This window comes from Falco punctatus (genome assembly GCF_963210335.1).
Source record: "Falco punctatus genome assembly, chromosome: 9".
Taxonomy (NCBI): domain Eukaryota; kingdom Metazoa; phylum Chordata; class Aves; order Falconiformes; family Falconidae; genus Falco; species Falco punctatus.
Window position 1 is genome coordinate 25,411,321 of NC_137589.1, and position 23,022 is coordinate 25,434,342.

General features: G+C 43.0%; 2 protein-coding genes across 18 annotated transcripts in view; both read right to left on the reverse strand.

Moving 5' to 3' along the window:
- The window catches only part of SLC16A12 (solute carrier family 16 member 12), a 46,101-nt gene extending 27,293 nt beyond the window's left edge, over positions 1 to 18,808 (reverse strand). For 2 of the 9 annotated variants that reach the window (XM_080401639.1, XM_080401638.1), the window contains exon 1: positions 5,412 to 8,104. Coding sequence is in view for 3 of the 9 variants with exons in the window: in XM_080401635.1 (XP_080257761.1) it covers positions 8,011 to 8,638 (628 nt within the window). In the remaining 6 variants the exon portion in view is untranslated. The other 7 variants (XM_080401635.1, XM_080401634.1, XM_080401636.1 and 4 more) reach the window with 7 other exon arrangements.
- Positions 18,809 to 18,935: 127 nt separating this feature from the next.
- PANK1 (pantothenate kinase 1) overlaps positions 18,936 to 23,022 on the reverse strand; it is a 48,093-nt gene continuing 44,006 nt past the window's right edge. For all 9 annotated transcript variants that reach the window (XM_080401678.1, XM_080401677.1, XM_080401675.1 and 6 more), the window contains 2 exons: positions 21,089 to 21,214; positions 18,936 to 20,441 (listed from right to left, as the gene is read on the reverse strand). In XM_080401678.1, coding sequence (XP_080257804.1) covers positions 20,382 to 20,441; positions 21,089 to 21,214 — 186 coding nt within the window. In that variant the 3' untranslated portion in view covers positions 18,936 to 20,381. The remainder of the gene's footprint in view (positions 20,442 to 21,088; positions 21,215 to 23,022) is intronic.

The following is a 23,022-nucleotide window of genomic DNA, read 5'->3' on the forward strand; positions in this document are numbered from 1 at the left end:
TGAAAACAACTTGTATACAAAATGCCCTAGATGCTACTGGAGCACAGCACTAATATTGCTGAAGTGGAGAAACTACCTAGTCTTCGTCTTAACTTGGTCCCTTCGAGACGAGAAGTGCTGCACCTCTCATCTGACTCTTCTTGCTCAAATGATTTCCATTTCAATATTCTCTCTGCACGCAGGAGGGCTTTCTTCAGTCCCTTCAAAAAAGGCACTTCTGCTTGCTACTGCTGGTAGCTATAGCTGCCTCAAGGACCATTCAGACTAATAAAGAAATGCTATTACCAAAGTTTAGCAAGGAGAGAAAAAGGGAGTCAGCAGGCAAAAGGCACTTTATGAAGAAGCTTCCCAAATGCATATTGCCTTTAGCCAAAACAAGTAGTGTTGGCATATTAGATTAAGCAAGTCAGTGTAACTTCCAGGCTTTAATGGAAGAAAGTGTCATTTAAGAGGATATTTGCATGAACAGGTTGCCAACAGATGGAGTCAGCAGGGAGAGAACTCTCCAGGAATGTTGCAGCACAAGACATGATCATGGTGAGAAGAGATGGGCAGTAGTTTGTTGCCCAGACTGATGGGATCTCATCTGGAAGGCTGCAATGCTTAAAAACACCAAACACCCAAACCCCAAAACACTAAACCAACGTGAACTTCCAGTAATGTTTCTTTCTTTTAAAAAATGCAAAGCTGCTTCTAATACAAAGTGTAACAACATCAGCACATTCAAATGGGAATATAACATTAAGCAGATTCCTTAAGTGCCGACTCAACACACTAGGTTAGAAACTCAAAAACTAGCCCATGTGATGAAAGAGGCAGCCCCTATGCTCCCACCAAGTTCAGTGCTGCAATGAATTTTAAAACTGACTGTGGATATTTTTTGGACATCAACACTGAGCCATGCCTATATAGGCAAGGCTGAGTGTGATGCCCCTGGACCAGGAAATTTCAACTTCAGTAGCTGAAAGACCGGATGCAGCACTTCAGTGACAGAAAGGTGATGGTGATACATGCCTTGAAAGTGGAACCATTCTGGTTTTGATGATTCTTGTTTCAGGTCTTCCTCTCCCTGTATTTTAGTGACTTTTATGGGGAAATAAAGGTGATGAGCTCAAAGAGCTAATTACAGGGGCCTTCGAAGGAGAAGAACAAACACAAAGCCAAAAAATTACCCATCCAAATACCCCAGTACCTTGGGGGAAACATTAAGTAATGCATATGATTTCATGCAGGATCACTTAGTCCACCACAGTATCAGCAAATGAAAACAGAGCAGAGAGAAGCTAGGACAGTGACCACAGACAAGCAGTGAACAGCCCTGTACTACCAGCTTCTTAACTGTGCACCAACCAGAAGGTTGCCTGAATAAGCTCCAAACAGCCCTCTGTTGAAGGAGCTTGATATTGTCAAAACGACAAGATAAGCCCTGAAATGAGCAGCAGGAGGAGGAGGAGGTATCTGCCTATGTCAACGGACTGAATTAAGAAGTTTTGCATAGTTTTCAATAAGCTGTCAAAGCCAGCCAAGTTTAAGATGCATGTACAGTGAACACTAAGAACAACTTCAGTACTGTAACAGCCCCCCCAGAAATGGTGGCCAGCAGAAAAACCATTTAAATCAGGAGGGACACATGAATTAAGAAACTCAACAGCACCACAGACTCCAAGAAACCCCTAGAGAGACAGAGGAAGGATCCCACTTCCCACATTTGCATTTCACAGCTGGGAATGTGAGTCACCATATCCACATTGGGAGAAATCCAGAAAATGCAGGAATGAAGGGAGGAAGCTTTGAATTAAAAAAAAAAAAAAAAAAGACAGGAGACCCTCCATCTTGAGCAGAAGGAGAGAAAGAGGTCAGCACCATCCTGCCCAAGGACTGAGGATGAAGAGTTAAATTTCCAACTTCAAAACTACTTTCAGGTCCTATTCAGAAAAAGGGGTGCAGGATTTTGGTGGTTATTAGCTAAAATGTTGTACTTAAACCTTGCCTCTAGGATCTTCTACAATGGGTGGGAAACACCCTTCATTTTTTAAATATCTGAAGACAATGTTTTCTTCTTCTATTTGTCTCCTATCTGGAACTTCCAACCTCATAACCAAAACCTGAGATTTCTCTTACCATATTTTCACCAGCACTCCTACCTAATGCTTAAAATGAATTCAAGAGAAGCTTCCAAATGTTAGGTACACTGTTACCCCAGAAGAGATGGAGTGTAAGTGGTGCGTGTAGGCAAGGACACTGGCAAACTGAGACAGTTGAGGAATCCCAGAAGTTGGTCACATCCCTTGGCAAGCTACAGATATAATTATGATGGTATCACCAAGTGTCAAGACCAGGAGAGATGTTTCACTTGACATGCACAGGCTAGCTCTCACCTAGCAGAAGGAAAATTTCTAATTCCCAGTCCCTCCCGGAGTGCAAAAGCAGAAGGTGACAAAATAGCTCTCCATAAATAACCCACCAATAAGTTAAAAGAACACTAGCATACTTAATAACTAAATAACCACATAAGGCCTAGGGCTGTCTGTTACCATTATTTCTGGACACTGTTATGACAGTCCATGGCAGAAGCTAATGTACTTACCGTTCAAAAAGCGTTCAAAGACAGTATTGTGACAACCAGAACAGTTAAAGAAGATAATGCTTAACAGTAAAAGGCACCCAATTTATTTCAGATACATTGTTTTCACATTATTTTAAACTCTATTCACTTAAATAACATCACACAAATTACAGTTTGCATCAGCTTGCAAACCTGTTTCCTGGTGCATAGAAGTGTGGAGGTACACCCACAACATAGACCAGACATAAATATGTAAAAGAGACAGTTGCTTTATTTTTCTCTATTAACAGAGCACTCCGAGACAGCATTCACACCAAGGCCCTGAAAATCTTCTTACAATAAAATACCAGAAAAGGAAAAAAAGATGCCAATAATCTTTCAGAGAAAACAGGTAACATTGTCTAAAAGCAAACACTAAAGACCGCTCCATTTACTGCCTTCTCACTTCATTATCCCATCAAATGAAACAAGCAGAATATAATAAATGACACACAAAACAACAATAAAATGCGGTGCTTCATTTGTTTTAAGTTCCAATGAAAAGCAGCAAGAATATCCTGCTTTGTGTATAACCTGCAATTCTCCAACACAGGACTGCAGCTGAGAGTGGCTTTTGTATTGTACACAAAGGAACTGATAGAGTTCTACTAATGAAGACTAAGCTCATCCCAAGTCACTAATAAAATTTATTGCCTTGTTCCTCAAGACAGTTCCACAATTCCCGGGTGCTGCAGGCTCTGGGGAAGAAGTCTGTCACAAATTGCTGGCTAATCTTACCACTGAACAAGTTATCTTGCTGCTGAAGTGATGATCTGTAGCCTCAGGGGCCTGCATGGCTTAAAATGCTGCAGAGACAAAAGTGATGGATTTTGCCTTTACAGTGAAAGGAAAGATACTGTATGTGCCTCTTGGCTATACCCACACTCTGCAGGATCCTGATCCGTACTGCCATGGTGTCTGTGACCATGGCAGGCAGGTGTCACCTGAGCAGCTGGGCACACAGCACCACCCTGCCCTCTGGTACTGAAAACAGAGAATGCTTCTGCCAAAAGCAGAAGGATGAGGGACCTTAACTCCAAAGATTTTGTACTCAGAAGATCATGGCTTGCCTTGCACATAGTTATATCCAGCATCCTACAAGCCTAAGAGAGACAAGGAGACAATCCAGAAAAAGACAATCTCCGTCTAAACTGAAAGAGGGCAGGTTTAGATTAGATATTAGGAAGAAACTCTTTACTGTGAGGCTGGTGAGGCGCTGCACAGGTTGCCCAGAGCAGCTGTGGGTGCCCCATCCCTGGCAGTGCTCAAGGCCAGGCTGGATGGGGCTTTGAGCACCCTGGTCTAGTGGGAGGTGTTCCTGCCCATGAGGATCTTTAAGGTCCCTTCCAACCCAAACCATTCTATGATTCAGGTATCTTAATCCAGAGCAGCTGAATTGGTATATAGTCCTGTTGGCAACAGCTCTTCCATTTACCACATCACAGCAAGTGCAGACACCTTCTAGAGGAGAAAACAGAACGAGCTTTGCAGTTCAACAAGCCACAGAGAAAAAAAACTTCATTTTCAGTGAAGAAAAATTTAATGATTAGCCTGGACACCTTTGGTTTTGGTTTTAAAGAATTGCACCTTTCCAAATTTCTCCATACGGCAGGCTGGGAGCCTCCCTCCTGCAGGCAAGCTGTAGCTTGCAGTTTTACTGCTCACAGACACATCAATGTACGTCAGTTAATACAGGCAACAATATAACTCACGGAAGATGTATTTGGCTCTAATATAGCTGCTGGCAAGAAACTCCTCTCCTCTGAGAAAGAAGATTAAATGAAGATTTTAAAATCTGCTGTTTTAAATCTACAGGAGGCTCTAAGAAGATAATCCAAACTGCAGTTGTAGTGACCCACCACAGGACAAACAGTAAAGGTAACATTTTTCTTAACTCTAATACAGTTTCTTGTTCTAGGTTAGAAGAAAAAAAAGTCTTATGACTTTTCACTGTTAAATAGACTGTCAAAGCAAGCAATTACTCCTGCAAGTTCTGTGAACAAGAAAGTGCACCATCATTCTCTAACTATGCCCACATGCTACACAGAAGTTGATGCACTCTAAGTGTTTTATTACTGGCTACAATAGGATCATGAGAGAGACGAGGTGTCTAAAGTAAGAACAAGAACAAGTCCTAAAACAATACACAAAAGCATCAATGCCTTCCAGACTGAAATAAATTCTAGCAGATTAGAGAAATTTTACATGCCACTGACTTTTCAGTCTCACCATAGCAATTAAAACAACATTATTTGCCTAATTGCTTCTGCCATTCAGAATTTAACAGCAGGTCTATGCTACATTCAAAAGTATATTTAACATGTATGTGTGAAAGAGAGTAAACTGCATGCAGGTGACGATTATGCTTTCTAGGATTAGAGGCACCCTTTTAGGGGTGGTTTAATAGTGCCTTATAGAATTTTTGGCATCCACCTATGCAGCTGAATATAAACTGATTAATAAAACTCATACCCTTACCAAGATGCCTAGGTCTATTTTCCAGAGAAATGGTCTTTTGAAATGCTTATACTGCAAGAGAGAACAGTATAGGAAAAGTATCCTGAAATTATGCAAACACATAGCTATGCATCACAAAAGTAAAATCATTAGGTGAAAACTCAGAATTACAACAGAAATACAGATTTGGTTCTTCATGTATACAGCGAACAGCACGTGCACACAACTGTGCTAAGTTATCTGAGCATTCAGCTACATTTTTCAAGCAACTGCCATAACCGCATGTCATCTACCGCTGACCACAATTTGACAAGCAATTACTTCTTCCAGCAGCAGAAACAGCCCTTACCTCCTGCTCCCTGCCACACGCTCCCTCCTCCCGGGCTACCTCCTCAGCCCCAACACAGCAGCCACGCAGACGGACAGATTAGAGTGAGAAGTAATCAACAACAAAGAAGAAGAGGCGCTTCTGAACCCCCAGCGCTTCCCCCACAAACGGCTGTACTAGCACAGCTCGGAGGGTGGCAGGGGGCTGCTTACGCAAGCACAGCTCTCTAAGGAAACGCATGCCAAATTTCTCCCCGAGGAAGCAATTCTGTTTGCACCAAAACATCCGAAAAATCTCTCCCCCACCCGCCCCCAACCCTGTGCCCAGTCTGTTGGATCTTGGCCTGGGAATACAGATCTGGAAGGGATCCCTGGGGGTCTCCTAGTCCCCTCCCTCACAGTGTGGGCAAGAACCAACTGAGCAAATGCAAGCAGTCAAGAGAGGTACTGTAGCGAGCTGCTTGTTAGGTAAACGAAACACAGCTTGAAGCTGGAGTGAATGTGGAAGGCTGGGGAAGAAGAAAGTTCTTGAGGTTTCCCCTCTTTACATACTAAATCAGTTCTGATAACGCTTTGTGAAATTAAGTTACACATTGTTCTATATTGTCTTTCATCGTCGCTTTCCAGCTTGAGTTTAAGGCAAAAGTTAATGATTGAATTTTAAAGGCATTAACATGGAACCCCCTAGGGGAAGGGCTGAGAAACCTGCCATTAAGATACAGCTTCTGTTACACTGTTGCAAAAGACAGAAAAGTAAAAATTAAAAATAATGCAGGTGAAAAAAACATAAAACACCCCACATGATGAGCTACGTATAACTAAAGAAATAAACGTGAAAAGGCAATAACAGCTAATGATTTAAGGTAAGGTAATAACACAGCCCTAACTGAGGCATAATAGAATCACCCTGAGCAAAATGCAGTCCTGTTTCCCTTCATTAAGTTTCATGTTATCCTGCAATTTCCCAGCGCTAACGGAAACGTTTCCTCACGGCCACCACAGGAGTGGATTTGCAACAACAAACAGACAGAGCCACCCGGGCCAGCTCGGCAGCTCCACGAGCCCAGTCACAGGGCTGCCACGCACCCCACACGCACCCCAGCACCCACGTAACCACCTGCCCCAAGCTACTAAACACACCACATCAATAAACGAGCGGCAAATTAGCAAAGAGTTTGAAATAAGGATAACGCTTATTGTATCTTTCGTTGGGGTTTTTTAGTATTATTGGACGGTTTCCTGAGCTTAGCCTGCCTGCAAACACAAATTTTCCGGTGAGACACATGCCCTCGGTACCACCTGGCCTGCGTCTGTTGCCGCACACCTGGCCAAGTCCCACACGGCACCGAGTCTTCTCCTGGCAACGAGGGCCACTAACGTTCCAGAAGGAGCAGGGAGGCTGTTCGGGCCGGGGGTCGCTGTGCCTGCGGGGGCTCTGCCCGGCCCTGCCAGCCCGCTCCGCGGGGAGCCCCCTCCCCACAGCCGGTGGCCCCGGCGCCTCGCTCCGCCACCGCCCGCAGCCACCGGCGCACAGGTGCCGCTCTTCGGCGGGCGCCACGGAAACCGAGGTACCGGAGCTTTCCCCGCACCGTCTGGGAACCTGAAACGGCGTTTGCCCTCGTAACCGCCGTTACGGCTAGCCGACAGCTCGGCAATAGGCACGCACATACACAGTTTCTTAACCGTATGGTGGGGTTTGCATTTATTGTCCTTTCTCTTTTCCCCACGCTCCCGCAGCGCGGGGCAGGCAGTGCGCGAACGCCCGGCAGCTGCAGCCCCTCCGCCGCCCGCCCGCCCCCGCAGCCCCCAGCCCCTACCTGCAGGCTGCGCCCCGCGGGGGCGGCTCCGGCGGGCCCGGGGGTGGGGGTGGGGCAGCGCCCGCCCAGCGGCGCTTTGGGCCGAGGGTCCCCCGCGGGCTGGGCCGGGGGAGCGGCTCGCCGGCGTCTCGGCTCCGTGAGGAGCTGCGGACCCCACAGCGGGAACCTGCCCGCCCGCCCCCCCCGGGCTCGGTCGCCCACCTGGCCGCGGGGTCCCTGCCCCCGCTGCCCCCCCGGGCCGCGGCCCCGGCTCTGTCACGGCGTGCGGGGACCCCTCCTGGCGCGGCGCCTTCGCCAGCGCGAAAGGGGCGTCTCAGCAGTGCCACGGGCACGCTTCCATCGCATTAAGATGCTTTTCCCCCGCTCATCAAGGCAAAGCCTGCACCGGAATGTCGGGGCCGGGGCTCTCGGGCATCTCGGGAGGGGTTTGTCAAGTGCCCCAGCGCCCGGCGACGCTGCGGAGCGGCCGCGCCACCAGCCCCCGCGCGGCCCGCCGCCCCGCCAGGCAGAGCCCCGCGGCTGCCGCCGGCTGCACTCGGCGTGCTCAGGCTCGATTTGCCTCCCCCAGACCAGGGGAAGGACTCTCACGGATTTCAGCAGGCGTTGGACCCTAGACTCCTGGAACAAGTTTCAAATTCCAGCAGCCTTTTGTTTATCCAAAGAAGATAAACTGAAGTGGGCGGCGGAATACTGCACGGGTTTTCAGAGGAGATCTGGAAAACAGCAGGTCTTTCCTCAGGAGGCACATTAAACATCCTGTGACACTTTCCATGAGAACAAAGATAAAATGGGATCTTTTCTTACCCTTCCCAAACACTGTCACCGGACAAGGGCTTCTTGGTTCCCGTCTTTCACCCAGGCCCTTGCTGCCGTTCCACGCTCCTATGAAGAGCAAGCGCAGAGCTCCCAGGGGTGCACGCGCAGGGCTGGCAGAGAGGGGGGCAGGGAGGCGGCTGCTGCACCGCTCTTCCAGGGCAAGTTCAAAATCCTTCAGCGTCAGGAAGTACACACAACTTGGGTAAGCACGGCAGCTTTGGGGTAGATTATTAATTGGAAAAGACTCCCCGTCCCAGGTGGCAGAGCTCCTCTGTACAGGACGGTGGTGTGAGGCAGCCAAGAGAGACTGGTCTACACGTGCTGCTCCCTCCTGCAGGCGTGGGGTGAAGCTGCGCACTGGGCAGCCCACACTACCCACGCACGGCTGCCCTGGCACGAGTGTGCTCCCCTTCCTGCAGCGTGGTAGCTCACAGCAGCTGTAAAGAAAAAGGGTCAGGTTTTCCCCACCTGCATGGGTAACAAAGACTTGTTCTTGAACAATAAAAAAGCAAGCTCTTACTTTCTTAGTTTCTGATTTTTTTCCACCCTCTTTTTTTATAGTTCTGTAATATTTTGGAAAAATTTTTAACCTTACCTGGATTGAGTTGTGCTTCATGTTGAAAGATTTTTCTTGCCAAACTAATTGCTAACAAAATTGCAAGACTTTATTTGTAGTGTGTAACACTGTAAGATAATCAGCAGCCCTGAACAAGATGGCCTGTGCGTTGACCTACTGCTCAAGAGACTGGGATCTCAGCATCGCAGCAAACGTCCTCCGCAAGTCTGGTTGGCAGCGTCTCTGTGACAACTCCCCATCAGCCACAGGAACAACAGTGGTTATCTATGGCGGCTGCTGACATTTTGAGATCTGGGTCAACAACAGGTAATGCTTCTTGCTCTGTGGTGTGGAAAGGATATTGCCAGAGCACCACGGAACCACACTGGATGTTGTACATACCAGGAATACACAGAGAGGCAGTAGCACCACTCATACTCCGCTGACCTGGCCATTGGCACTACATCACCTATAACATACTTTTGTGGTATTTAATTTTTATATAAATTAATTTTAAGCACTGAAGTATCACAAACTAGCTGTCACCAAAGTGATGTACATGAGTTCGTTTGGCTTTCTGGAGCAACACTAACAGTAACAGAAATACAAGGGTTTGGTGTACATTCATGTTTCACACATTCATGACAGGTTTCCTCTCGCCACTGCTAGAACAGATTTTTCTTGTGCAAGTTTCAGCTGCTGACACCAGGTAAGTGATTCGTTGCACTGCTCCATCTAGCAGTTTGACAACCTATACACAACATACCACCACCAAAATATAACCCATCTGTAATGGACTTAATCTCTCCAGGGTTGCAGGACTATTCATGTTGCTCCTCTAGAACTGCTGTAACCAAGCTATGACAGGAGTGCATTCCCTCACCTGGAACGCCTGACCAGGCAGAGACAACACAACTGAGATGGGGGTTGTTTTGGTTTGGCCCCTATGCAAACAAGAATATCTGCACTCTATTACACTTTCCAAACCACAAAAAATAATCAGAACGTATAGCACGATAGAATTTAACAGGTGAAATAGATGCTTTTACAGTTTGAAGGATGGTTAGGTACCATGGTACAGTTGATGAATGGCCTTCCTACGCACATATGTTCTTAAATTGAACCTTTATATACAAATATCTGCAACAAACTGAAAACCCCACTACCCTCCTTCCTCTGCCCTCTTCTCCCACCTCCCTGCTACAGCCAGCCAACAGCACAGGGATATACTGTAACAGCACGCTCAGAGTAACATTTTCAGATCTCGTCACTAACATTTGGATCTACAACCTCTAGCATTTGATAGCCAAGCGGACGTACCCTCCCTGACATCCCTGGAAATTAAGCAATTACATCACAGGCTGGAGAAACTGTAGTCCCCATGGTTCCCACGGTCCCTGCTCTGCAGCTACAGTCCAAATCTTGCCAGCTCCAAGGCGAAAAGATAAAGTACTTACCACTTGTGTGCGGGCAGAGGCTCCTTCCTGAGAGTGAAGACAAGCTCTGTTTTTTACCAACATACAGGGCTCCAACAGAAGATGAAAAGACTGCAACAAATTCCTCAAAATATGTGGCTGTGTAAGTCATATATGGAACCTAGGTTAGAAAAAAGAGGGTGTGTAACTGTTAATCCATAGCCTCCTCACTTTTTACATGGAAATTAGCAATTCCTGGGAACATAAGACCATTGTATGACATCAGGCTGAAAGATACGTTTAAAACCAGCCTTGTTTCTAATGTCACCCAGAACTAGATGCAGGTATGTCTTGCAACCTATTTCACCTAATCGAGTGTATCTTATTCCAGAATCTTAGGAAACTTTGCCAGAAATAACCTCTCTTTCTTGATATAAAATAAGTATAGGCAGATCACTATTAAGATTAGTTGAACAAAAGGATGGTTTATATCCTTTTAGTAATTACAAGCTTCCACATTTCTACCTCCTGCCTTGCTGCTGTTTATCTGGGGTACCCCTTCTGGCCTCTCATTGAAATCCTCTGTCCAAGCACACATAGTAAGCTTTTTGGACACATTTTGATGCACGTATTTTATAAAGATCAGCACTCCAGCTGGCCAGTGCAACATTTTTTCACTAGAAAACAGAGATTCATTAAAACAAACGTCCTATGGAAACATGGTTCTAACAAAATCTTGGCTGTACAAAGGCAGGAGCTTTAAAACAAACCTTATCTACTGACTTTTTTTTGGCAGCCTGCTAGGCTTCCTGCTAAAAGGCTATATATTTATTTATTTATTTATTGTGGAAAAAGGGAAATTTCAAAATGTCTAAATTTCATTTCACATCAGAAGAAAAACTTCATTAGATATTTGAATTTTTCACAGCATGGGAATAATAAATCTGAATTAGTTGTACTGGGAAGCAAGCCTTCGCACAGCCACTCCAGCCTCTCTTCCATATCCACTTGATTGTGGACCTGAGGCTTGGGCTATTTTAATCCATACAGGAATCTGACACCAAATACAGGCTGTAACGTCACTCTGCTCTGAGAGGAGCCAACCATTTCCATGGCTCTACAACTTTTCGCGGCGTTATGTTTTTGTTTTTCCTGCTGGATGACAAGTGTGGCTTGCTGTGCTATTCTGCGGAGATGGTGATGAGCAGGGTAAGCTGCTAACACCAACAGCCCTGCCTATACCAGCTCTTGGGGAAAAACACAAGCTAACCAAGGCTGAACTGGGGTTCACAGCCTTAAATCTTCATCCTGTTCCCCAAACCAGCACACGATACCAAGTAAAAGAAGATAGCGAGCCACTACTGACTGACTCCCCACACCTCCACAAAACAGAAAACCAGTCACTTGGCAAGAATTGGCTGTACCTTGGACAAAACTCCAGCTGGCATTTGCTGACTGCTGGGGCTTTCAAGGAGAGCTCCTCACCCAACCCAGGCTATGCCATGCCTCCGGACACGTTTTTGCTCCAGCTCACCTGCAAAACATACAGCTTAACAGCTAGGACTGTTTTCAATTCAGATTTTACTACCTAATTTTTGTATTTGTTGTGTTCACAAGCTAGGGGAAGAGTTTCTTTGCTTTAAACTTTAATATACTCCTTTAAAGAAAATATGCCCATTGATAATATCTACAGCAAACATTCAGAGAGTTAACACACACAGAAACTATTGTCATTCCACCAGAGAGAAAGTTACAAGCATCAAAGATTTCTGTTTTACTTGGAGATGTACCAGATTAGTTCTAGGGGCACTTATGCAACACAAAACCTTACAGATATTTTTTATTATTATTTTTTAATTCTGTGCATGGCAAGGGCTTCCCCCCCCTCCATTTGTTTGCTTTTTCCCCCCCTCTCTGAGTTAAACATGTGCGGACAGAGACCTAAACCAGAGCTAGCTAAAAGTATATCAGAAACTATCTGCCCTGTGTAGCACGATATTCTGGTAAATATTAAGACATTGATTCTCCACAGCCTTGCATTTCAGTATCGGACACATGGCTGCAAAGCCAGACAAACTGCCGCCATTGGGACACTGCCAGGGTTCAGTTCTGCTCTGGCCACACAGCAGTGGCTAAGCAAAACAGCTCAGGGGTTTTCAGCTGTCTTTATAGTTTAAAAATCCAGAAGCCCCTTGAAATGAGAAGCACGTTTGTGAGACAGGCTTCCCGCAGGAGTGGTGGGGTGCCCTGAGGTGGGCAGAGGAGTGCGGGTGCAAGCTGGCTTGAGGCTGTGCTCACCTACATGGGTACCACGCCAGCCTCAGGAGGGGCAGTGGCTGAAATGGGGCTGGTGATGCCTCACGGAGGATAAACAGCATCACTGCATGACCCTTCTTTGTGCTGCTGATCGTGTTTGGTAGGAGAAAGTTTGAGGCATCACCCCTCCAAGGGCTATAGCAGGACAGCACAAAGCAACCTACCCACCTTCTCACTGGGTTTTCCTGCTGTAAAACCACACAGAAGCTGTATGAGGTGTGGGGACTCTGCCATGGACCTGCAGAGCATGAGGGCTGCCGTCTTTGCATGTGCATGCACCCAAGGGTGCTTTCAAGGTGGACCTGGGTAGAGGCATCCTTTACTGCTCTTGGGTGACAAATACATGTGTAAAGGCTTGAAGTCTCATCTTACCTGCTCAAGACATGAAGTTTAAAACGGTAGAGAAGTGGAATGGTATTATCTACCATTTAACTGCTGTAAGACTAATGCTGCTGACTTTCTAACTGGTGACAGAAATTGGTTTCTTCATTGATAGATTTCCGATTCAGGCTTGAGTAATACTTTACTAATTAAGGTGCTTTGGTAGTTTGTTTTTAAAAGCAGTTCTCCGATGTTTGTGTACTCAGCTTTTCTTTTTTTTTGTGTGTGTGTGTGTCCAGAAGTTGCCATCACTGTTGCCCGTCATACACCACCACCTTCCTAGCATAGCAGGGGAAGTGGAAAGTTCAAGGACTGAAAGGAAACTGACTCCAAACGATCTTTCCTCCAACAGGTCTGCAAAGGGAAATAGGTTAGAAAAGGAAAAGTCGTTTCTTCTCTTACTCCTGTGAATAAGGAGATTTTATTCACCGAGCCTAACAATCTCCATACATAGGAAAGACAGACTTCTAGTGTCTTCATATCAGCAGTCAATGGGCTCCACTGAGTAGTCTTAGTAACACCGCTTGTGCTCCTGCGCTGATAAAGGCACTTGTAATCCCAGGGTTGGTATCTGAGGACTTTTTAGTAATGTGTAAAAACTAAACTTTAAAAATATTCCCATAATTCTGTGAAGCAGATGTTCATGGAAATCTGATAAAGAAGATTTCTTAACCCTTTCAGGTAAGAGAGCCAGAACAGGGAGACATGTATCACAGGTTAAAAATCAGGCTCCTAATAGTGCAGAACAAGATCAGATACTGAAAAAAGATGTCTTCCTGACAAAAGCTAAGCTAACCTTGACGGTTCTTCCCATGAAGAAAAGGTGAATTAATCTGCAGGGGTTGATACCTTTTCTGCTTAGTTTGTGGTTTGGTTTTTTTTAATGCAATTTCTTTTGTGATGAGAGCAATGAGTGGAGGGGAGAGATGACTTATGAAAGTTGTGAGTATTTTCTGCCCTACCTGTAAAAGAGCAGCTGTGGTGTGAGACAGATTACGAGTCAGTCTGCAGCCATTGTCAAAAGCAGCTTTAGTTTCCCTTGCACTGACTGCTCTTCCCCTACAAAGAGGCAAACCAACGATGCACAGGCAAATCTGCTGGAGAGAAAACTTCAAACCTCCTATATCAGGAGAGAAGAGATAACTTGCTTTCTAAGCCAAAAAAGAAATGACTAAAACACTGGGAAATTTGGGAGTGGTTTTGGCTTATCTTGTAAATATTTCTGGATTTTGCGAGCACAGCCTTTTGTAGCCAAGTGCAATATGCTGAATGCTAGCTGGGTAACAGCATGCTCCATGCTTAGGACATAGAACAGCATGTATTTGTTTACTTATTCAAATAACACTAGGGGTGAAGTTGCTCAAAAAACAAAACAATTTTGCTAAAAGGAACTAAAATTTCTTTCAAGTACATTCAGCATTCTGTGATTCATTTAGCCAGCCAGCTTTGAAAATAGAAAAGTCATTTGTTCGTTTAGTTTTTTTGCATTAGTATACATTATTTTACAGATCATTTTAAAAAACACTAAAAGAGTGAAAATAATTTTCAATTACATGACAGAGCTCTCACACTCAAACCAAACTCAATTATTTCTATTTCCAGGTGCAGCCTATACAACCTTCTTGGAGGAGAAGCTTCTCGTAGCTTCAGTTGCTTGCCCACATTATACTACTGCATTTCACAAAACAGATGTTCACAGACCACATCTACTGTGCTGCCTCCGTTGCACACCAGGCTAAGGATATGCTGGCAGTCAGGGTATTGACGGGTAATGCCAGCGGGAGGACAGAGGGGGCAGATTCAACAGAGCAGGTAAAAATTCTATCTCAACACGGTATTACATCTGCCAGTCGGTAATGATTTACTGACTTACACAACAATACTTTGATTGTAGTCTTCCAACTGATGCAACTGTTACAAAAGCTTGTAGGAAGGAACATTTTGATCAGCAAATTTTTCCTATGGGCTTGAGGCATTAATTTCCTCATCCTTACTGGCACATACACATGCCACTTCCACCCAGCCTAGCACTTGCATTGGTAACTCCTACGAGCCAAGACCAGCTGTTTTACTTTTGTGCAACTGGCTAACATGAGTGCAAAACAAAACCCCAAACAACAACTAAAACCCCAAGTTACAACATACCAGTGGCCGCACGATCTGGTGTTCCTGCTATGACAATCTTCTGCGTTATCAAACCAGTGTCTGTTCTTGACGAGGGTCTGTCTTGCTCTAAGCCCTGTTCCTTGGTGCTTTTGATGCAGCTGAGAATACGTACTCCCTCACAAGGGAAAGTTCCTTTAACAAAAGAATTTAAACCAGAGAAGTATGTCGCTTGGAAAAAAAAATATAATTCCAACATATTATGTGAGAAAGTGGTAACATGATTAGCTGAGGCCACGCCCTCACAGACGGGCATAAATGGGTATCTTGGTAATGGGGGTAAACTCAAGTCTCTACAGGCATTGCCAAGGCTGCTTTGGTATATCACAGCATTTGTTAGAGGGTGATTTCTGCTGTGTATTAGACACAATATTCAGATTTGCTGAAACTTTTAAGTTTGCAGAGAGATGGATGGGTCATCCACCCAAAAAGCTGAAAAACAGCGAAGCTGTCAAACTGAAGAGACACTTGTGAAGCTGGAAGTGCCCTGATCATCACAAAATAAGCAAAATGACTTCAGAACAGAGAGCGACACATTGCTGTTTCAGTACTACCTGACGCCATTCCAGGCTGTTTGCCCTCCTTCATTGCCTTACATCGTATCTTTAACTTGGTGCTTCAGTTGCATTCACAGTGTTCAGAAACAAACCGGGCAGGACCCAAGCACGTTGCTCTGGGCTCTCCCCTGGCTGCACCACTCTGCCATTTGTAAGCAGCTCGCGATTTACCTCGGGGGAAGCCGCAGGAGGCTGCTGACCCCTTGCTGCAAATAGCTGCTTTGCACAGCTGCAGCAACTGCAAAAAAGGCCTGCAGAAAAAAAAAGCTGTTTCTGATGATAGCATAGAAATGGGTTTGATTAAAAAAAAAAAAAAAATCATTAATTCAGAGGCCAGTACATCCCCGATTGTGTGTCTCACGCACAGAGACAAGCAACTGCCTGCACTGGAGGGCATATCTACATCCAGAGACCTAATGCTTCAGCACAAGCCGCTGGGTGATTTACACCAGGGTGCTTCAACCAAATAGTAACCATGAACTGCTTTAGCTCACTGATACCCAGCTGCACCCTTCCTCCCCTCTGCATCAGGACCACACCTGCCATTCTGTCAGACAACCTGACCCCCCACCTCTGCCACCCACTTCCCATGGGCTGCACTAACAAAGACCTAGTTTGCTGCCTACCCGGCAGGGCCCTTCCCACCTTGTTCGCGTCATGCCCAGAAAGCTCTGGAGATGCTGCTGCCATGTCCCTCTCCCCGGCTTGGTAGCTTCCCCTCTTGTGAGCTTCAGCTTTTGTTACTCACTTCTCCTCCATCCCTCCAAGCACCAGCACCTCCTCTTGCTTGAGGTGAACCTCAAATCCCAAGGCAGTTGACAGGTTCTCCTAACCTTTACACCTAGCAGCACAATTTTTATTCTGCTTCTTTTTGTTGGGATTTTTTCGGGAAAAGGCTTGAAGAACACTTATTGCACAGTCCCTACATGTCTTTTTTTCTTCAAGCACACTAATAATCATGCAACTAGCTAAGTTTCAGCCAGCACCAATAATACTTAGAGGAACAGAAACTGGATTAATTTTTTAGGTTTAAACAAGCACTAATCTTCCAGGATATCCTAGAGATCAGACGTCCTCTACCTCCCAGGTACTAAAAGGTATGAGATACAAAACAGACTGTGGTCTTTTTCATTGCCTGTACTTCATTTAATCCCAAATTCAGACACCTTTTACTTTAAAAATAGATCCCAGTAGAAGAGCTCATCTGACTGGAAACAATCATGTATGTTTATTTTGTCACTAGTTCAACCCCATACGGTTTTCCCATCTCAAATTCTGTTGTGTCCTGCCAAAAATCACTTGCAAGTATCTTGTGACAGTCTAACAGGAACGTAAGTGCTGATAACAGTGAAACACCAGGACAGCTCTGCTGAGGGTGGAATGCACCGCAGACACCCCACTTGCCCTGGAAGTCAGATTTTTGTACTGCCCGTGTGCTAGTCTTCTCTACCAAATCTGATCAAGCAAATACTCTTTGTTGTCTCACTCTTCAGTCAACATTAGCAATTTCCCCCCCCCCCCCCCGACAATTTAGTCCAAAACCTTTACTTTAAAACACAGACCCTTCTTCCTATGGGATGTAATCAGACTTTTTGTCAAAACCTTTAAAAATTGGGGTTTCTTGGCGTGGGGGGAGACAATGAGGAGAACAGCATGTGTTTCACAAGAACAAATACTCGAGTCCAAAAGAAGCAGATCACGGCACAAGCCATCACAACTGAGAGCAAGGAATCCCACTCATTCTGCTCCGGCTTACATAATTACCTGAACATGTTTCAGAATGAGAAACTAGATTAACATAGCCTAGCTTGTTAAGAGCTCTCATAAATTTATACTGAAACAAGTGTTTTGAATACATATTAAATCTGCAAACTCATGGATCTTCCTCAGGAAAGCCTGCTCCTTCATCCTCACCATTCCCAAAACAAAAAGATCCAAGTATCCGGGTAATTCTAGGTTCTCAATACAACTCATCAACAGTGCTGCAATAGAGCTTTGCTTGCTCAAATTTCCAGTTTGTACCAGTTATAGTAGAAATTCATCTACGCAGTTGAGTTAAGACTGTTTTGAGACTCCTTAGGTAGCTCTGGATGGTGAAGCAGGGCAAAGAGCCTTCCCATCAGACAGGATGACAGCAATGTGATATAAACCCCATATAAAATCAGAAAAATTCATAACAGTGGTGCTTAGAACAGTGCCAAAGAGCGCCCCTATGGCAAAAATACTGGAACAGTGCTAGAAATCAATCTCACTATCATTTGTCCATTACCTTAATTATGGAGGAGATACACAGGAAGAAAACAAAGGTTGGGATTAGCAAAGGCAGGCAAAGTCTAGAGGTAAACAAACAAATTACAGTACTAGCAGATTCATATGATGCTTCTGGTGGGGAAGAAGAAAAAAAGTCAACTGCAGATTTCAAGGTAACAGAGAAATACTTCTGCAGTAGGCTTTTCTCCTTCAGGAAAGGAAGAATTTGACTTACAGTGCCATTTTCCTCTAATTTCTCTTCTTTAGTGACTTCTAACTCTCCATCCTATTAATTTGCTAATACTTTTCCCAACCAAGTGTATTCATATCTGTAGTATACGCTTCAGAGTATTTTTTCTAGCCTTTTAACTACAGCATCTTACCTATTAAGCATTTTAAATTTCAAATTAGTATTTTGAAGTTAACATTTTATTTTGTGCTTCTCTTACCACTGCTGTGATCAACTTAACCTGACAGTCCCTGGAATCTTACAGCTAAGGCCAGGGCTACCAGAATTGTGCTTTCCTTCAACCACACAGCTTCAATTCATGCATCTTGCATAGTCCATACATACTTTCCTGTATGATTTCCTAGGGTTTCAATTTTTTTTTTTTATTTTTTTTTTTAGGACTAGAGGATTTTATTCTTAAAAGAAGTGCTATTTTGTATTTGTTTACTTACCATTATATTACTATAAATGCTAAGAACGCAGCAATATCTAAGTGACAGATATTCCCATATCAAATTCCCTTCAAAAACTGACCAGGGAGAAAAAGATGGAATCTTTCTCTGAAACAAACCAACCCCACAAACAGCCCCGAGCTCCGCTGCTTCAGCAAAGCGCAGTTACACTGTCGATGTTACACTTCCCTCTACCGTTTATCCTAAGAGGTGCAGTTACCTCTTAGTCTTAAAAAACCCAGCATACAACCCGATCTTTAGTTGCGGGCAAAACTTAGCAAATAACCTTAATGAAAGTTTCATTTTGTTCATGAAAAACTAGAGGCACTGAGCAGAACTGCCCCCATTTACCTCAAGCCTAGTATTTCATACAAATATCAACTACAACATGCTAACTGTTGTAATTTATAGTCTATGAAAATGTCAACTTCCAGCTGCCAAAAAGCTTTAAAGACCATAGCAATGCAATGAAGATTAAAAAAAATGTCAAGAACCAAAGAATTATATGGAACTAGCTAGTCATATGTGTCACAAAACAGTGTTATGTATTTCACATCACTGATTTCAAGAAATTAATTCCACAGATAACATTAAAACCGTCAAAACAGTAGTGGTCTTTATTTCCATCAGACAAGTTAACACTTCAGTTAATATTAATTTGTTTTAACATTTGGGAGATAAGGAAATTAATGGATATTATAAAGTGAAATAAACCCCCTTCCAAAAATATACTGGATAATAAATGTCTGAATTTTATACGGTCCCTGTGATAAGCCCTTTACATTATGTGATATCACATACAGTTTTGCAAGACAAAAACATTTATGTACTGGTTTTCAGCCTCTGATTTGTGTGCCCTCCTGGTGTTTAAGAAAAGCAAGTTTATACACGCTACTCAGTAACCCAAGTACATAGATTTCAAAAGGGTCTCAATTCAACTGGGAAAAAAAACCACCTAGAGGTCCACAAATCAAAAAAAGACAGAAAATACCATATTGGAATAAACATTAAAATCTTAGTGTCCTGGAAGAAAAGTTAACATTAGCTTAAAACCAGAAAATACATTAGTCAGTGTTTTTCTAAATTTAGAAACTGGGCTTTGAATAATGCAGTTATCAGTTGCTTTTGATTAAGAACAAGTTAAAAATTAAAGACTACAGAAAAAGTCTTCAAATAAATGAAAACAAAGTCCTCCCTTTGTCATTTAATGCCAAGCATATACCATATAAATCAGATTTTCAAAAGACAGCATTTCATTTTAGTGTCAAGCCAATAATTTAAATTGTAGTTTGTATATTTTTAAAATTTTTTAATATAAAGGAGAATTAGTCCTGCAAAACCAGCTAGCAGTCTGTTTGTGTTCCAAGTCATGACTACTGAAAAACTACAATCTTAAACCCCCTGCGCCCATCAAGTCTTTTTGCAGTCTTGCCAAGAAACCCATGTAGTCATGAAAAGCTTGTAAATTTTTTTTTTTGTTTTGGGGGGGGCACACACACAGGGCAGGGGGATGTTAAATAAGAAAGTGTCTCATCTAATGAGGAAAAGAAGAAAGGCAAAACAATCAAGGAATAGTTTTCACAGTAAAATGCATCAGCTTTGTAGTTTCATTTGAAACCAAGAACAAATCATGAAACGTCATGAAAATAAGATAAAAAATCTCCTAGAGTGATTACTAAATAAAGTTAAAATTACGCTAATCAGTAAACCCCAGAAGAAAAGCAGATGCCTCATATCGCAGGTCCTACATTAAACAGTATCCACTTTTTAAAATAAATCCATAAAATCTGTATGTTTGGCCGCTTTGCACATTTTTCCCCTAAAAAATACAGTGTACAGAACAAAAAAAATCTCATTAATCCCAGTATGAATTCTGAAGTACAAGCTCAAAACCCAGAAGTTAAAGATCAGCTAAAAGGATTTTAAATTATTTACAAATCCAGCAGGTAGAACTACCATAATGGCTTCATTTCCATCCTTGTAGTGGCTTTCACTCTTATCCAGCAGCATCTGCAGTAGGAATCTCTTCAGATAGCTTCATCACTGATCATCTGTCATTTTAAGCAATTCTAGAAGAGCCCCAACAGCTCCAAAATAACCCTTTAAATGAGGCAAAAGCAAAACAAAACCAAATCAAATTCTACAGTAAGACATAAGCACGAGCATGTAAAGTCTTCAGTTCTGTTAAGGCAATTAAAAGACCTTTCTTGTAACATCAAACCTGCTGTGCCAGATATTTGCTGTATCTGAATTATGATTTAATATTGCCTTGTTTAGGTCCAAGAAAGGGCCTTATACCGAGAGAAATCTTACACAGTTCTCCAAAACTGTCAAAACACAAGAAATGACAGAACCACTATAATGATGCTGTACTGAGGCAGGGCAGTTTCCATTACAAACATATTCATCTGACAGTCACCTCAAAATCATTTACAAAATAATTTTGTTTACAAAAATTAATTCTAGTTGAGATTTTTACATCAGACCACACAAATGAACATTGTTGGTACTGGGGTCACAAAGCAAAAATAAGAAATTTGCAACATTCAGCAACAAATACTACAAGATTAGTGATCAAGCCAGGGAGTTAAGAAGGGGTATTTTCAAATGAATTTGTAATTATACTTATGTAGAACTTAAGTCTGTGCGGTCACTTCAAGAAATTCTCCGTTTTAACTTCACGAAGTCAAGAATCACAAGATTTTTGCACTTACAAATAAAAGTAAGTTCAATATGTATTTCCTTACCTCATGTTCCAAAAACAGAGCTTTCAGCTGTCCTTTGGACCAATAATCCATAGCATATGCTAGCACCTTCATAGAAATCATATTAATTCTGAGAAAGTTGCCAACAAATACTACCTTGTCGATGTTCTGTAAAATTGAAAAGCAGACCAGCAAAAATTATCTTCAGTTGCATTATTTGTCTCACTCAACATGCACTTCTGCCTTCACTATAAAGTTAAACGGGAATTTTGGGTTATACAAACTCTCCAGACTGGAAAGTCAAACCCCCCCCCCCCCCCCCAGGGTTACTGACTGCTAAGTAGAGGTGTTGCAAGGACAAAAAACAGAATTTTTTTTCCAAAGGAAGAGAGAGGCTGTTATCACAGTTGGTGAATATTTGTTTAAAAGCCTAGGCCCTTCCTAACATGAACATGATTATAAGTGTTGTTTTTTGGTGTTTTTCTTTTCTTTCTGTTTTTCTTTTAATCATATATGACATGGCTGCACTGAAGACAACTTTTTCCTCTGCTTGTTAAATGAAGCAACTTTCCCGAGATCACTATGATTATTAAATCCAGGTGGAGAAGCTCTGAACTGTATCTGAGGAGGATTACAGTAGAGATGGGCAGAAGCATCTTTCATTATCTATTATCTGGACTGTGGCTCCATTTTCAAAAAGCAAGTGAAACGTGGCCAACATCATACTTGATGTATTGCATTCCTTTGTTTCAAAGCTCACTTGAAATACAGAAGCTTAAGATTTCTGAATAATCAGCACTACACTATCTGTGAGAAAGCAATACGCTATCTTTACATACATCAGTGCATGTAAGCAACAGTTCTAGTACTAGAAACAATGGCCATATCCACCTTATCAAGCCCCGTTTTGCCTGCTATGCATAAAAATGCTCTTCCGTTTTGGACTGGTGTACCATCTGATGTTCACCATACACTAGAATTGGTCTAGAAGATTCAGCAGGAGAACAGATCTTGGAGACCTAAGCTTTTACAGGAGTCCTGAAGGAGCCCTAGAAATGTATCTTCTAGAGTCCTCTGTTGAAAACCACCGAAAATCTGCATAGAGGCTAGAATTACCAAGTGTGACCTCTCCACACTCTTACAGCTCTGTAAAGCCCAACACTTGGCTCTGCAGCAATCACCTTGCTACAGACCACAGTCCTGTTGTGTCCAGTACTGCGCAGGTGACATACCACAGAGAACATCCTCGCTTGAATGCTCAGTATTGGAGAGTGCTGATACCCAGATGCAGTAATTAATTTACCCAGTCTCTGATGACTGAGTTACATGTCTGCTTGTCCTCAAACCAAACACAACACAAGCTTTATTCAAATGATTATAGCCATCTATCTTAGACTCTACAGCTGTATCAGCATGCATTCATACTTGTTCTTAGGAACTTATACGGCTGAAAATAAGAACTTCTTGAATTGCAAAAGGCTGATATTAAACACAGCCAAGAACACTTTGCATCCTCTGGCAAGGCAGTTTTGTCTCTGAATTAATTTCTGAATAGAGGGACAAACATGTATCTAATTAATTTCCTGTAATGCAACACCATCAAATTGATTAGAATCTACATTTGAACTTCATTTTCATGAAATCGTATTTTTTGCTGAATACACACAGAAAGCTACTGTTACCAGAAATTGAAGAAAGCAGTGCTTAAGAGTACAAAAATTACCAAAAAAAATTAAATCTAAAAAGTACTGGTCATATCTATTAGCATAGCAGAGTGTATATCAACATGCAAATTTCACATATTTTTTTTCCCCCAACATTCCTTAAGAAGGTTAAAAAAATATGTTAAAGATGTAAAGTTTCCTGGGTCTTTGAACTGAACTAAAAACAGCTTTAGAGTTTTCCAGGAGTTGGGAAAAAATGAAGAAATGCTACTTTTATCTCTTAAGTCAGTCTCGCCAATTTACTTTTAAATT